General features: G+C 38.5%; 1 protein-coding gene across 1 annotated transcript in view; it reads left to right on the top strand.

The window, feature by feature from the left end:
- Nucleotides 1-17,478, top strand: part of HPSE2 (heparanase 2 (inactive)) — a 2,291,060-nt gene that overhangs the window by 1,238,839 nt on the left and 1,034,743 nt on the right. Inside the window, exon 4 of the mRNA XM_044056830.1 lies at nt 8,903-9,076. Within this exon, the coding sequence (XP_043912765.1) occupies nt 8,903-9,076 (174 nt within the window). The remainder of the gene's footprint in view (nt 1-8,902; nt 9,077-17,478) is intronic.

Below are 17,478 nucleotides of genomic sequence, written 5' to 3'. Positions count from 1 at the left end.
GCAATTCCAGATTTGAATCTATTCTCTAGGAGTCTTAATCTAAAGAACATCTATAAGGATAGCACTAACTCTATGGGAAATCATCTAAAAAGAAGTAGTACTTTTATTCCTATTAGTGACCCTGTTATCAGTGTATTTAATGATATGTGTGAGAAACAAATTTGTGACCTCTATGATAAAAAAGGTTTAAAAAGTTTATAACTTAACTGTTGAAGAGTCTGAAGCATTAAAATCTTTACAAAGTAATGATCAGATTATTATTAAAGAATCTGATAAGGGAGGTGCCATTGTATTAATGGACTCTGAACAGTATTTACAGTCTGTGGCTGAGCTCCTGTTAGGCAGACTTCTAAACCCATCAATAGTAAAGAAATAGATGCTATGATAAGTAAAATTAATATGTGTATATACGATCTACAAGTGATGAATGACATCGATATTGACACTTTCCATTTCCTAAGTGTGCCATGCCTAAGCTAATCACCCTTGATATTCACCTCCTGCCCCCACCCCCCATTAAGGAAACTACGGTAAAAATTTCTCCAAAGCCAACTTCATGCTTCTTAAGACAGAAGTGGTGAACTTCGTGACACCCATGCAGATGGACAATACAGTTACACTGCTGAATCCTACACAAATGCACTCTATAAGCACTTACACGAGTGCATGGATCAGGCTATCCCAAACAGAACCAAGATGCTATCCTCCAAAAAAAGGCAGCCAATCTGGTGGTCCCCTCCCATAAACAAACTGTACAACAGAAGGAAGAAATTGTTGCAAAAGAGTAAAATCCCATGAGTGGTGGAGCTCCCTGGTCAGCCTCAGTAAGAAGCTGAGATCCCTTATAAGATCCTCCAAAGCTAGCTAAAAAAACAAAATCACCACTGATTCTAAGGACAACCACAAAGCATTCTATAGCTATGTCAAGAATCTCAATGGCGACACCCAGATCTGCTCTGAGTTACAACACAGCGGCATGAAAATTACAGAACCAACTGATATTGCCAACATCCTGGCAGATAGGTTCAGTGCTAACCTTACCCCCCCACCCCCTAAAGGGCCCATATCTATACAGGAAGAATGCAGAGTCCCTGTAATCATAACTACGCAGGTATAAGCTGCACTCTTTAAAGCCAAAAACACAGCATCCATGGGAGCGGACAACATCCCAGGCTGTACACAAACTTCAGAACGAACTGGCTCCCCACTTAAGCACCATGTTCAATCATAGCCTCACATCAGGCTTTGTGCCCACTGAATGGCATACAGCAACAGTTATCCCACTCTACAAAGTGGGAGCCACCACTGATCCTGGGAACTATCGACCTATTAGCCTGATGAGCCTGGTCTGCAAGGCCATGGAACATATCATCATGGAACTCATAAATAAAGACATTGGTAACCTCCAAACTCTGGATCCCACCCAGTTCAGGTTTGTGAAAGGGAGATCATGCTTCCTGAACCTGATCGACTTTTTTGAGGCAGTCCCCAAAGCTGTAGATGAGGGTAAGGTGGTTCACACAGCCTATCTTGACCTCGCCAAGGCTTTCAACACCATCCCTCATTCTGGAATTATAGCTAAACTCACTAAACTAGGTATAAATCCGTACATCACAAGATGGGTTGCCAACTGGCTCACTGACAGAACCTACATTGTAAATGTTGCACACTCCAAATCTGACCTCAAACAAGTGACAAGTGGAGTACCACAGAGTTCAGTCCTGGGACCTCTCCTGTTTGGTATCTACTTCTCTGAAGTACAGGCTATCACAGAAGGCCTCTGGCTAATGAAGTTCACAGATGACTGCAAACTAGGAGCCAAAGTTGAGTCCCCAAGCGATGTGGAAATCCTACAGAAGGGCCTCGCTGAGACAGATGCCTGGTGTCAGAGCCATGGCCTCAAGCTCAATGCCAAAAAGTGCATTGTCATCCCCTTTGGTAAAAACTCTGTACCCATGAACTACTACATAGACAGCAGCCTACTTAACACTTAATGTGTGATAAGAGACCTTGGGACCCAGGTGGACAGTAGTCTGTCCTTTGATAGGCACATCGCCACAGTAGTCAGGAAGTCCTTCTACATGGCACACCTCATCATAAAAGTGTTCTCATCCAGGAAAAAAAGAGGTCATTGTTCCCCTCTACTCAACACTCATTAGACCTATTATAGAGTACAACACCCCTTTTGGAATGTACCTCACAAGACATCTGCAGCAGCTGGAAAGGCCACAGAAGTACCTCACAAAGAGGATTACTGGCCTCAAACAGATGCCCTACACTGACCATCTCAAAAAACTCCAGCTTTACTCTGTAGCATATCGTCTACTCCGAGGTGATCTCTGCCTAACATATAAAGCTATGTCAAACCCAGAGCTGTTGGACATGCTACACCTAAAGAAATCCCAATCCCTCTGAGCTACACACTCTAGGGACCTAAACCTTGTCACCACAATAAACAGGACATGCTGGAGGGATAGATTCCTGTCCCAGAGACATCCCATACTCTGGAACAGGCTACCCATCTATGTCAAGCAAAGTTCTTAATTAGCACTCTTCAAGAAAAATCTTGATGAGTGGATGGGAAATAGGAAATACACCCCAGGGATCACTTCTGTGTCTCTGCTCAATAGTGGCAAAGGAAAATGACTTTCTTGGGTGGTGTAAGCCAGGGAACCTTGTTGGCTAGGCTTATGTAGGCCCTCAGGCTGATAGCCTAGTACCTACCTATGAACCTATGAACCATTCCTATACTTTATGGACTCCCTAAGATACATAAATGTCTGGAGAGACCCCCTATGAGACCTATGGTATCGGGGAGGGGATGAATGACGGAATCCATATCTGTGTACCTACAGGATGTATTAAAGGACTGCCTGAAGTATGTACCAAGCTATATAAAGGATATCGGCGATTTTCTAACCCAGTTGCATGGCTGGTATGACAGCAGTGCTCATGACCGTTTCATTTTGGTAACTTTGGATGTAAAGTCTCTTTACCATAATCCCTAATGTTTATGGGATTGATTGTATACTGGAGACTTTGCATGAATATGGGCCTTTTCCTGCTAGATAAATAGAGACCATCTATGAACTTTTAGATTTGGTTCTGGAAAATAATATTTTCATCTTTAATAAGCAGATATACCATCAGGTCTCTGGAATGGCCATGGGCACTGCTGTATCTAACACTTATGCGAATTTAACCTTAGGAAGGTGGGAGAAGAACAGTATCTATACTGAGGCTAATCCATATGTATCAAATATTTCATCCTACAAATGTTTTGTGGACGATATTTTTATGGTTTGACATGGTAGTACTATGGACTTACAGAACTTCTTTAATTATCTGAACAATACTGTTGTATTTCTAAAGTTTGAAATGACATCATCTGAAAATGTTATAGATTTTTTGGACATAAGACTGTGATTAGTAGGAACTGATTTAGAAACTTGTATATAAAAAGGATGTGCAGGTCAATAAGTATTTGCATAAAAGGAGTATGCATGCTAAAAAAACTTTCAGGAGTGTTCTTAAGAGTCAATACTTGCGAGCGAGCAGACTCAACACTAAGATGTCTGTGAGATACAGATGCAAGAAATGACTACCAACTTCCTGCAAAGGGGTACAGTATAGATGAGATAGAACTAGCTAAGAATGAAGGGACTCAAGTGCGAAACCTTATTTCTCTAATCGGGGGAATATTAATTCACTTAATAGAAATTTAACATCAGCACAGCCTTTAAAGATAGCTTATGACTCATGAAAAATGGTTCCCAGATATGCCCTCTTTTACTTATAGAAATTGTAGTAATCTAATGACGTTGCTATGTTATAAAGATTTTTCTTTAAATAATAAATCTCTTCCTGTATTAAATAAGAAAGGAACTTTCCCTTGTCACAATTGTTCTTACTGTGCAAATATAAATCAATCAGGTGAGTTTATACACCCTGTAAATGGTAGGATGTTTACCCTCCATTGTACTGCTACATGTAACACATCATCTGTTATATATCTTGCTATATGTAACAAATGTTCAGGTTTTTACATTGGGAAGTCAGTGAGAAGGTTAAAGGACAGGATAATAGAGCATAAGTCCAAAATTCGTAGAAAACTACCCACTAATTCTTTAGCCCATCATATTAGTCTCATTGATGATACACACCAGTTTAGCTTTAGAGTTATACATGTAGTACATTCAAATATTAGACGTGGAGATCTAGTTAATGATATAGACCTGAAAGAATAAGAATGGATAATTTGTTTAGAAGCTGATAAATATCCAGGTCTAAACAAACAAGTTACACTAAAACCCATTTTGAAGTTTAAACAATGAAAAGTAAAATAATTTTATATTGATTATTCAATTGGATATATTATCTTTATCCATTGAAGTAGAATCAAATGAAAGAATGATGCACTCATTTCTACTATCTATACTTTTTGTGTTATTTTATATAGATTCCCCTTTATATGGTGGACTGTTTTCTTAAGAAAAGACTAATTATTGTTTCTTTTAATTGATGTTGCTGATAGGTGTGCTGTGTCATGTAATATAATTGCATTGTATTTAAAAATGCTGTTTTTATGTTTGTTATATGTAAAGACACTGAATGAAGAAGGATATTTTTATCTGAAAGCTTTGTCATTTTAATAAAAGTTTTGATGGTGTGGAGTAACACTTTTTCTTGCTTGGAGATCTGTTCTATATAAAGCCAACTTGATATTAATAAATCATTTTATGCATACATAGTTCATTTATTAGTATTTTAGTATATAGTATTGCATCTGAAGATATAAATGAAATTGTTCTGAAATTTGCTAGACTGTCAGATGATTAATTAGATGTAGACAAGAATTTAATAAGAATATTTGTGGCAGAAGGTGGAAACTCCACTTAAACATCATGAAAGTAACTTGCAGTAGAATATTCTAATTGTTAGAAAAGTCATTTTGTTAGGAAACCTTACCTTTAGTATAGTGTTGTCATGGAAGTAACTTATGAATGACCTATGTGCATATGAATTGTATGAGGTTTCAGTGCAAGATCAATTTGTTGCAAACTTACTACTTATTTCTATGAAAGTATGTTTGTTCATAACAGTTGCACTTTTTCTTTGCCACTCATACCAGGAATGAGTCAACTTTCAGCAGACTCAATTTTTGCACTTTTTGTGAAGAAAATGTTTACTTTGAACACTTTGCACTTTCCTCCCCTGCCAAAACTATTTGAATAATCAGTACCAAAGTTCATCTAAAATGTTTTTAGCACATGCTTTATGAAAAGATGACTTTGTATAGTTTTATATGCTCTTGCTTTGTATCTAATTCTGCTAGCAATATAATATTATATTTGCTTAAATTTGCATTGAGAAGCTGGGTGCTTTTCTATATTCCATGCTATCTTGTCTGTCTTGCAAACCTTGTATTTTTTTATTTGCTGTTTCCATTGATAAAACAATACTTGAGTACTTTCCATATTTGCTTACTTTCTGATAATATTCTTGTGTGCATGTGCTCATCATTTATTCCATGCACTATCCGGTTTATCAGGATTTTCTGTAACGTCTTTTCACAATTAGCGTCCTGGATTAATTTTCTCAGTTTATGTTCTTGTTTAGCCATGGATTCTCTAGACATTCTATATGGCATTCAGATACACATCTCTCTAATATCCTGCCTGCATTTATCAGCTGTATGTAGGCCTTCTCATAATATTTTTACAGAATATTTTAGGACTCCTGACACTTTCCTTCACTGTAAATTTCATATGAAAAAAAAAAAAAAAACAGAAAACAGTAACTTTTATTTTGCCTTCATTTATAAGCTCATTTATAACAAAAATTTATTTCACTTTTTGTGATATTCCTCTGAATTCTGTAGTTAAATTATGAAAGTCTTAATATAGAGCTTACCAGAAATCTAAATGTTATATCTTATTGTACAATATAACCGCAGCAGTAGTGGAAAGCAATGTGCATAGTTCTGTAGATAAGCATCTTCTTTATAAACTGTGCTGAGAGAGAAATAATGTATAAAGGCTCAAAACCAGCTTTAAATGGAAATCGGTTATGAGGATTTTGCAGTACTCTGATGGAAGATGTAGTAGCTAGACCTCATCATTGAATATAACAGATCCAGAGCGATACAGCATAGGTGCATTTTAAATGAATAATGTAGCTAGACAATCAATGGGGTGAACCTTGGCTCTAGATGATGGTAACACATCGTACCTATGTACCCAATTGGAAAGAATTGGATTGATGATGATGTTGCTATAGCCCTTGCAGTAATTTGAACTGTAGTGATAAAGTTGAATAATTTATATCTGGATTAGATATCTAGGTTGACAGTAATTTATTTCCAATCTGTATATCTTCTTAAGAGCAGAAGCACTGCAGTGCAGTCACTTACAATGTCAGTTGTATCCTATTGCTGATACAAATATCCAGCATAAATTATTTGTTTTTATTTCATGTATGTAATTTCTGAAGGACAGAAGCACACCAGTGTAGCAACTTATAGTTTCAGGTCATCTTCCCATGACACTTAATGGGAGGGGCATACTTCAGTGAACATTAAAAAAATCCAAGAACGCAGAATGTTCGTTAAAAAAGCATTATAAATCAGAATCCTCGTATTGAAAAATGTCAGCATAACAGCTAAATAGTAATACCTGTAATGACAGCAGTTTAAGGATGTGGTGTACAACTGTCATTTTTTAAATTGCTGCTTTTCCCTTTTATGTCATCCTATCTTACATTAGGGATCTTGTTCAGCCTCAAGTTACTTAAACTGTATGACATCACTGTTTAGTAAAGCTCACTGGATGTTATTGTGATGTTTGCATCCATTATATCATATCTCCTTTACTGGTGATTTTAGTGATGGTCAGGTTTCCTTTTTTTTTTTTTTTGCTCTACAGTACATCATTATTAGCTACCAGTGTTTCGCTCTTTGGGCGCCTATGTGAACTCCCCTATGGCGGCTGTAAGCCTTCTGTTTTTTTCTATAATAAATATAAACTCTCTTTGTTCTCAGGACATTCATATCAAAGCCTAGTGATTAACCCAGGAAGCCTCACCTCCATTCACACAGCTTTTCCATTCCTTTAGTGTATTCTTGCTTGCTGTGGCACTCTGAGGTCTTTTCCAAAACAATGTTTATGATTACTGTGCTGCTGAGGAGATCGACATGGGAAGAATCACAAGATATTTAGTCTGCCATCTGCAGCACTATCTAATTTTTTCATCTCTTTTACTAACCTAAGTAGTATCATGGTTGTACTGCTAACATGCTGACTAGATAAGTTAACATTTTTATTGTGGTGTGTGTACTTTTTTTTTTTTAACCCCATACCTGCCAAGTATTAAGGCTCCCCAAATGGACATAACCCCAAATTCCAGGTATGTCTAGTGGGTCATCAATTAGACAGCCATAATAATGCGTATGTCCTCACTGGTATCCCAGAAATCAGGATACTATTGCCCGAACCCCACCACTGGGTGGGTGACATGTGATCCACATCACCATGGGAGGCAATATACCTTTCCCTATGCAAATGCACAGTTCTGTACACTGGCTTAATGAAGGGTACCACTGATTGATGGCTTGGTGCTATATACATGAGTACACAGACTGCTGGCCCACCTTTGTCCTCTAAAGGACTACTGCAGTGCATGCCAGCTTATGCCAGGCTTCAACCCTTTTGCCCTAGGATGGGCATACTCTTCCTGCCAGCACCATAAGCACTAGAGCCACTAATCATACTTGGACCACCCGGGCTGTAATAAGGGCTTTATCTCTTTATACCTACAGGCTGGTTTACTAGATGGGCTAGCATTAAATGACAACCAAAAAGGTGTGGCTTGAAAATTGGTAATATTTTCTGTAGACCATACCTGTGCCCAAGTACACTGAATATCAGGATCAGATTGATTAAAATATAATAAATTCTAGTATACTATAGTATTTATAGTATAATAAGGCAGTCATTTTGCCCAGGAGTAGAAGCTGGTAAAGTTATAGAACAACTCATATTTTCATATTTAAGACATATATCTAAACAGTTACACGGTTACTGCCTGCACTGCTCCATGCTGACAGAAAATAAGAAAATAATAATTTTGATAGTAAATAAGTTACTAATGTTCACTTTATTTTTAGTTCTTTATCTGTTACCAAACCACAGTTAAGTTTACAGTTGAAGAGAAATGAGGGTTTCCATGGTATGGCTTTGCTCCACTGCTCTGTGCTGTTGACATTGCTTTGTTTAACACATTTTATAAGTTAATCATCTTGAAGGTTACCACATTTCAGGGTGAGTGTGTTATGCAGTGACCTTGGATAAATGCAGATTTATATAATCACTCACAAATAGCTAAGCTGCAATGAAACTGTCCATAATCAAATTTAAAAACATCCCTTTAATATTTCCCTTCTGTAGCTGTTGTGTTTCAATAGATTTTGTCAGTACTATAAGTTACCATTCTTTTTATTCAAGATACTTTAAATTCCCTAATAACCTGATAAGTGGCATGATAAGTGGCATGTTAAAAGTGCTAAGGTTTCTGAATAGTTTTCAATCACATATGTTTTCTTTTAAATGCTGTTTTTTTTTTTAAGTTTAACTTAACACATCGAAACTTATTTCATATTCAATGTATAGTTCTTTACACCATTGAAAATGACTGAATTTCTAGTGTTTTAATACATTTTCTGTTTCACTGAGTACTATTTATAATGACCATTTCCAGCACTGTTATCCAGGAATATAGAAACACTGAAAGTGTTGTCTTATACAGCAATTGTAAACAGAAAATCATAAAAAAAAAAATCTCAAAACATTTTTTGTTAAAGTTAATTTCAGAGCACCTTGACAAGCCAAGCTTGTTTTTTTCCCAGCCAGGTCTCTAGACAAACTCTACAACTTTGCTGACTGCTCTGGGTTACACCTGATCTTTGGTCTTAGCGCTTTGCACCGCAATCCTGACAATTCCTGGAATGGATCGAGTATCCTCTCCCTCCTCAAGTACAGCGCCAGCAAGAAGTACAACATTTCCTGGGAACTTGGCAATGGTACGTAGTCAAAGAACTGAGTGTTTTATGGAGAGAGAGCTATCCACATATAGTATTAATGCTGTACTAAGTGTCTTAACCAAATAAAACTGCATATTTGTCTAGGGAAAAAGTTTATGAAATGGAACTGACAGTCTTTTATTACATTATATTATGTAAACTGGTCAGCTGAAGGAGTTTTATTACTGCAGCTACTCTGTCTAATAGATGCAGATAGCATGTCACCCCCCATCTCATCCTTTCCAAAATCCAAAGCTGCTTTAAATGCCTCAGCTGTCCTATCATCTGCATCTAGTTCTTCTGACCATGACATCTGTCCTGTGTGTAAAAAATATTTTTTCATATCAAGAGTACAATTTGTACTGTTTATCATTCGGTTATTTCCCTTCTTGCCTGTCTTTACTTCTTTACCAGGGTAATCTCATCACATTTATTCCTTAGTGTCTAATGTTTGCATATCATACCTCATCTCTTTAATGGTGAAAAATGCCTAGCTCTCTAAGCCCCTTCTAATATATCACACTCCCAATTTTCCGCATCATCAGTTGCCTACATACTCTGTCTATCATTGTAATTTCTTTTTCCAATAATTCTTCAGCATTGGAAACATATTTCTAGCTGCAGCCTACTCATTGCATGAGATAGGAGTATCTTTCCTCTCCTAATATTTGAATCCATCCCTAAATGTATACCTCAGTATTTGACTTACTTTTGCTGCTGCTGTTTTATGCTCAGCCTGATGATTTGATTTGATTTTTTAATAATAAACATCTGGTCATTTGTCTTGTTCCAGATTCTTTAATCTGACTTCTAATTTTTACATTTTATTACTGGATGATCATGCCCCAGGAGTAGCATCAGTTATTTAGATGGGCTGACAAGAAGCTGCTGTCACCCCTGCAACCTTAGTATCATTTGTAAGAAGATAATATCAGATCAGCTTTTCAGGCCAGCAGAAGGTCAAAGATTAACACATTATATAGAACATGGCTGAGAACTGAACATTTCATTACACCACCTGTTAACGTATTACCTTAGAAGAGTTGTGCCTTATGATCATCCATTATATATTTCCTTAAATGGTTTTCAACCCATGCTACCACACCTACCTTCTCAATTTTGCCAGAAATATATATGTCACTGAGTCGAAGGCATTGCTAAAATCCAGTAGATCCCATGCAAAGGGTAATTGATGTTTGCACCTATGGACCTAGTCATTGGTATAAATCATGGTAGTCAAAAGGGATCTTCTAGTTTAATTTCTGTAAGTTTTTTCACTTACTAATACCATGATGGGAAAGGATCCCAATCCTGTTAGGTTGCAAATAAAGTTCATGAAATTAGTATTGCTTCAGTCTTTCATAAAAGTGCTGCTCTTAGCACACACAGTGTGCTCCGAATTGACTCCTCCTGTACTGATTTACATGTACTGGTAGCATATCTAAGTAGGACTGTAAATTCCTTTTAATTAGATCTGTTCCTACTACTAGTATTCAAACTGCCTTGGTATCTTTCTTCCACTTTGCTCTCATTTCCGCCTGCAAACCCTAGTATCTTATGACTGTGCTTTTCTACACGTAAGACACTGTGTAATCACTGGGTGTAGGAATTTATTTTTTTCACGGACTACACCTGGTTTTCTCGCATCTATTTTTTGAACTATTGGTAATGGGTGATCCCATGTGATATCTTCTTCTTCTTTCGGCTTTTCCCGGTTAGGTGTCGCCACAGCGGGTCACCTTGTCTGCTCATGATTGATAGTGGAGTTTTACGGTGTCGAGTTGCCAGCCCGGCACCCAACCTTCCACAGAAGGCATACATACATGGTCACACCTAGGGTCAATTTAGAGTGTCCAATCCACTTGCAGCATGTCTTTCAGATGTGAGAGGAAACCGGAGTACCCGGAGGAAACCCATGCGACCACAGGGAGGACATACAGACTCCGCACAGAGGGCACCCCAGCCAAGGATCGAACTGGAGAACCTCTTGCTGTGAGGTGGCAATGGTAACCACTGCACCACCGTGGCCACCGGTGATCCCATGTGATATACACTTCCTAATTCTTTATAGTGCTTTGTGGTTCATGTTTCCAATGCTTCTCAGGTGCTACTATATTGTAGTGTTTGCACTATCCCCCCTGTGAATATGTGTTTCTATTCACTGAACAGACTGTTTTCCTACCGAAACCTTTTAAGCCATTAATCTATCACTGTTACATTGTTTTTCTCACAACTAAATCTAGGCTCACTGGCCTGTAGATTCTTAATTTACTTCTTGCCCTGCCTTTGAAGGCTGAGACTGTAATGACCTGCTTTCTGTTCCCCAGATCGGTACCTTCCCTACAGGATCTGTTGAATGCATCTGTCAAGTTTTTGCAAAAACTGCAGCTACAGTTTTAAGATCATCAATGGAACCCCCTCTGGTTCCTGTGTCTTACCTTCCTTCAGACATCCTCAAGTATCTTCTCACCTTTCAGTACTTCTGTTGCCTCTGCTTAAGCCTCCCAAATGCATGGTCTTTTCTGCTTCTTTGGTGAACAGTAATGCAAAATATTCATTTAGAAATTTGACCTTCTCCTTCACTTCTTTATCCTTTTGCATTTACCTGGTTAACTTACCAGCTTTCTTTCAAACCTGCTTCTTTTTCTTCTGTTTACATAAAGAAGGCCTTCTTTCATTTTAACATCTGTTGCTAGTCTTTCTACATGTTTTTTTGCTTTCCTTACGCACTTTGTTCTCTCTTTCTGGTTTCCACATATCCGTTCTAGTGATCACCCCTGCCCTTCCAGAGTTTGAATCTATCCTTTTTCCCTATGATTTTAATTCCCTATTGAACACACACATTTTTTTTGTCTTTTCTTTGCCTCTCTAGATTACCCTCCTTTGCAGTTTCTTGTAACTCCTTTATACCTTTATTCTTATAATATTTTCCCAGAGATCTCTGTCTACAGATCCCATATTCTGTTGTTATCTACTACGCCATATTTCCATTCCATGGTGTTTGCAACCCTTTAAGGCTCTCTCCCCACAAATATTGCAGATACAGTTGCATTCTTATTATTGTCTGTTGGATTTCTGACTTGTAGATCCTTCATCTTCCATAACAGGTAAAGTGAGGATCTTTGCCTTTCTAATACAATGTTGTACTTTTTGGTCGTCTGACCAAGCAATGTACTTCTTTTCATAGTTATCATCCCTTGCATGTGCTGTTGGTGGTCTGTAGGGAGAGAAAATGCAGCACATATCCCCTCTTGTTTTATTCATCTTTATAGCTGGGAAGTTTGCCATTTATTCTTTGCCCCCCCACCACCACCACCTCTTTTCTGTTACCATATGTGTTCCTTTCTCCTTTCATCACTTACAAACTTTCACTACCATCCAATTAAATACATGTGCTGCCACCCCTTTGTTATCACCATGTCCCAATCTACTCCTGTCATTGGTCTACAGTTTGATTATTCCCACCAAGTCGATTATGCTTTTCCCTCTGCTAATACAACCAGTTAACCTGTCTTCCTTCCTATGCTTCTAGTTTTGTTCAGCATCAGTCAAACATTATTTTGTAAGGTCTTATTTCTTCTGCTGTCCTATCCTCCTTGCCTATTCCATTTCTATCTTCACAGTGTCTTCAGTTGTTTCCATCCCATGTTTCTATCTTTATCATTCTTCCTGCTGTTTCTTGGATGAAGAACTCTTAACATACAACTTCCCCGCCTGCCTATCCTTTTCTCACTGTTTAATGTTCCTTTTCCCTACCTTTTCCTTCTTCCACATGATCCACATTTATTGTTGTCCTTTCCTGCTATTTTCTTTTCCTTCCTAGCTACCTCTGCTATCCCTTTGTCCTTATTTCTGTCTATTGCCTACATCCATTCCAGCTGTTTTACTGCTAAGCTTCAGTATTCCTACCTCACTTTTACTTAGAAATCCATTATTATCCTTAGTTTGTCCGTTATTGTCTGTCATCTTTTTTTACCTTTTGCTACATTCTTCTGCTCTTTCTGAAAATAAAACAGTGCATTGTCTGACCCTTTCCATCTCACTTTAAAGACACAGTTGTCTGAATATTGGGTTCCACATCCTGTGGCTATAATGCAGTTCTGTGAGGAGTAAGGCAAAGCCCGCCATCCCTCTGTGACAGTACCTTGTTCCCCATGCCACTTCCTGAAACAATAGTTGAACAGAACTGTGTAATCATCTCCTTTCTCACATTTCTATTCCCCATTTTGGGTAATGCAGCAATTTACAGAGTGCTGCTCTACTTCCCAAGTCCTTGCATACTGCTCCTAGCTGATTGGTCCTTTCCATTGCTTCCTCAGTTGCCTTTGCCTAAAGTTATTAGCTGATGGATACCCCACTACTCCACTATATTTGAATGTCCATGTTTTTCACATCAATTACTGTATGTGGTTGTCTGTCATCCTTTTTCATGCTGCTTGATCAGTGTTTTATGTAACTTAGCATGGATGTTACCTAAGACCATTTACAAAACTCTCCATTCCCCTTTGCTTTCTTACCTAAGGCTTGCTCTCCCCTCACAACAGATCTTGTGCACCCCATAGACTATGCCTGCCTCCTGCTATGCTACACCTACTGACATCTAGTTCCCTGCACCAGTATTTCTCCAGACTGCCTGTTCTGCTGATGTTCATTCTACTTTCCTTCTGGATAAGGTTTCCCATTCCTTCTGTGCCTGCTTCCTTCCTGCTATTTCACTTATTCTCACCTCACAGCAAGAGGTTCTCCGGTTTGATCCTCAGCTGGGGTGTCTTCTGTGCAGAGTCTGCATGTCCTCCCTGTGGTCACGTGGGTTTCCTCCAGGTGCTCCGGTTTCCTCCCACATCCCAAAGACATGCTGTAGGTGGATTGGACACTCCAAATTGGCCCTAGGTGTGAGTGTGTGCATGTGTGTGCCTTCAGTGGAAGGTTGGGTGCCAGGCTGGCAACTCGACACTGTAAAACTCCACTGCCAATCATGAGCGCACAGGTGATCCGCTGTGGAGACCCCTAACCGGGAAAAGCCGAAAGAAGAAGAAGAAGAAGAAGATATCATCTAGTTCTCTTTCTCCCTCATTCCCTTTAATGTGGCTGCTTATTCCTCAGCTCCTCTCTCCAGGCAGACTTCTTCACTTCTTCCTTCTTCTCCCAGTGTATCTTCCCTCTGTCCCTTATCCATTTGTTTCTTTAGCTGTCCAGTTACTTGAACTCCTTGACCACGTCTACCCACTGCCCTTTTGTCCCTTGTTTGTCCTCTCTGCTCTGGCCTGTCTGCTATCCTTCTGCTATACTGTATATTTCTTTCTATGTCTAGATCTCCTGTTTTCTATTGGATTAACCAACCATCTTCTCTAGTTCCACAATCCTTCCCTTTTGCTGTACTTGTATCCTGCAAAAAAAAAAAAAAATCCTTAACTAACTCAAGTCTCCCCAAGTCAGTACCCTGACCCACCTTCCTCCTCCTCTCCTCCAGTCTGCTATAATGTCTTCCTCTTGCCTCATTCATCTATTCCTAAAGACTTTTCCATAACTGATAACCTATTTTTGTTTATATCTGCCTGACCAACTATTTTATGATCCCGTTCTTGTACGGTCTTCCATAATCTGCTAAATCCTTGTCCACCTTTTGTACTGTTCGGTATGTCTTGCTCTCTCACTCATTCCTTTTTCTTTTCCTGGCCCTGCCTTATGCTAACTAAAGTCAGGATGCAATACTTGTAATATCTCATTAATTTTATCATCTTTTTAATGGCTGACTTCTGGATCTCTTCTTTCTTCAATAAAATGGTCGACTTCTGGATCTCTTCTTTCTTCAGTAAAAATGTCCACATGCAAATCTTGCCCACCTTTGTACAGTAACATTAGTAATGGAATCAAACAATAAGTAAGGATCCAGTCCCAAAATATCCAGGGATGGTACTTATTTCATCACATGATTTTACATTTGCACAAGATCTCATACACACATGCACACTCACAAGTACACATGCACATATATAAAACAATTCAGAATATCACTACTCTTAATAACCACCTTGTCATTCTTGATTTGTCTCACATACTTGCCATAAAAGATCCCAGCAAAGCAATTAACAACCTTAACAATGCCCTACTGCATTTGCAAATCAAATTATTTCCTTTAGTACAATGGATACTTTGACAACATAAACATGACTGAGTATTTAAAGAACTGAAACATCTCCCCAAATTGTGTGATGAAGCATGGAACAATTAGAAATGCAACCCTTCCACAGATTCCTGAGCCAAATATACCTTATTATGCAACCTAGCCAAGCAATCTAATTGTAAACACAAAAGCAACCATTACCTAAACAAACAAATCTCACTTTTAGCCAAGCTCAAAAAATTCTGGAGAGAAATCAACTTGTTGACTGGTCGAAAACTCAACACAACTCCATTCCTCTGAACCACTCTAGCATGACTAACAATAAATCTCATGTGCTGACTTCTTCATTGAGTTCAGCAACCACCTCACATCAACAATAACACAAACCTACTAGCCCCACAGCCACCCTCACCCCCCCCCCCAATTCCACTACTCCACATCAAAAAGATTAGAACCAAAGAGATAGAAACATAAAAAAGACCAAAGTCAAATACATACTCCCCCGGGCTCAGATAACCTAGTCCCTTAGGTCAGTCATCTTTGTAAGAACTTCATCTCCCACCCCTTTATTCACTTCCTTGTGCAACCTCTGTTTAACTAATAAGAGTATGCCTCACATTTGGAAAACAGCGAAAGTGACTCCTGTTCCAAAAATACCCAAGCCAACTACTGCTTCACAATACCAGCCTTTTTCAATACTTTCCACTTTAGGTAAAATATTTGAAAAATTATATACACCCAAATTTCTGCTTATTTACATCAATACTATCTTCTGTCCACAAGGCAACATGAATTCTGCTATGAATGCAGCACCATAAAAGCTCTGTACTCCCTCACAGATGACATCCTATACAATATGTACAAAGGCAGCCTGACAGGATTTGTCTTTACTGACTTCACAAAAACCTTTGATCTAACTGACCATAACTTACTATTTGACAAACTAACTGAAATAGACATTATTGATAATGAAAAACCCTGATTTGTAGATTCCCTCACCCATTGATCTTTCAAGGTGAAAATGCTCAGCACCTAAAGTAGTTCCTTTTATGAAAGGAGTCCTCCAGGGTTTCACTTTAGCTCCTCTGTTGTTTTCCATATTTATCATCAAAATCCCATCTGTTCATCCTGAGATACCTCTAATTCTTTGTGCAGATGGCATGGTCGTCTACAGATCAAACAAATCACACTCTGTTATTTAAGCTCAACTCCAAGATGACCTCCAAAGTCTCAACCAATAGCTAATAGACCAAAACATTATACTCAATCCCTCAAAAACAAAAGCAATGCTATTTGGAGCTAACCAAAAAGAAGCCGAAGCACCCAGCTTTCTTAATATTAAATATTATGACAATACCACCATAGAAACTACCACAACCTTTCAAATAACTTGGCATGTGGCTCAACCAGTCTTTTAACTTTCAACTACACATTCAAAACACACACAAAAAGATCAACACACTACTGTTCTGGGCAAATAAATTATTGCCTTTTCTGTCCATGCCAGCCAAAGCTGTCATAGGCAAAGGAATACTCTTAACTCATCTCGAATATGGACTATCAATAATAGCTGCAGACTCAAATTAAAATGCCACCACTTTACAATCCATCTTCAATATAATCTGCCTATTCATTATTAACTCCTTCATTAAAGAACACCACTGTCTAACTCTCACCAAAGCCAAATTATTTACAATACATTTGAGAGCCAACCTCCTACTAGGAACACTAATTCACAAAGCCATTCTCCTAACCCCCCAACTCATAAGCTCTTCACCAAACCCTTCACATATAATCTCAGAGGCATCTCTCAATCTCAACCCACAATACTTACTCCAAAAAAGAAACTTCATTGTACTGACCCTGCATTCTCCATCCTAGCCCCTGAACTATGGGACTCCATTCCTCTCTCAATCCAAGACATCCAAAAGTAATCTGAGTTCAGATAACAGCTAAAGGAGTACCTCTTCACCCAAAACGAAGTGCAGCTTCACTCATGCAGGTCACTTTATATGAACTCCGCAGGTCTCTCTCTCATCGCACACCCCTTTATCTCGATTTCATCCATCTTATCTTGTCATGCCCTCACGTACTGCCTCTCATTCATTCTGTATCCCTTTTCTCACACTTTCTCTCCTTTCTACTCCTTTTCCCTCTGCATGCCTGTCGTACCATTTCTCTGTCTTCTCCCACGGTATCTTTTCCTGCAGCTATTAACACTCACCTCTTCTAATATCTTCATGCCTTTCTATATAATGATATGCCTCTGTCCCTGTAG

The sequence above is a fragment of the Protopterus annectens genome, chromosome 14.part0, assembly GCF_019279795.1.
Source record: "Protopterus annectens isolate FY-2018-M chromosome 14.part0, PAN1.0, whole genome shotgun sequence".
Lineage (NCBI taxonomy): Eukaryota > Metazoa > Chordata > Ceratodontiformes > Protopteridae > Protopterus > Protopterus annectens.
Note: the sequence above shows the minus strand (reverse complement) of the source record. Positions and strands in the feature narration are given on the sequence as shown.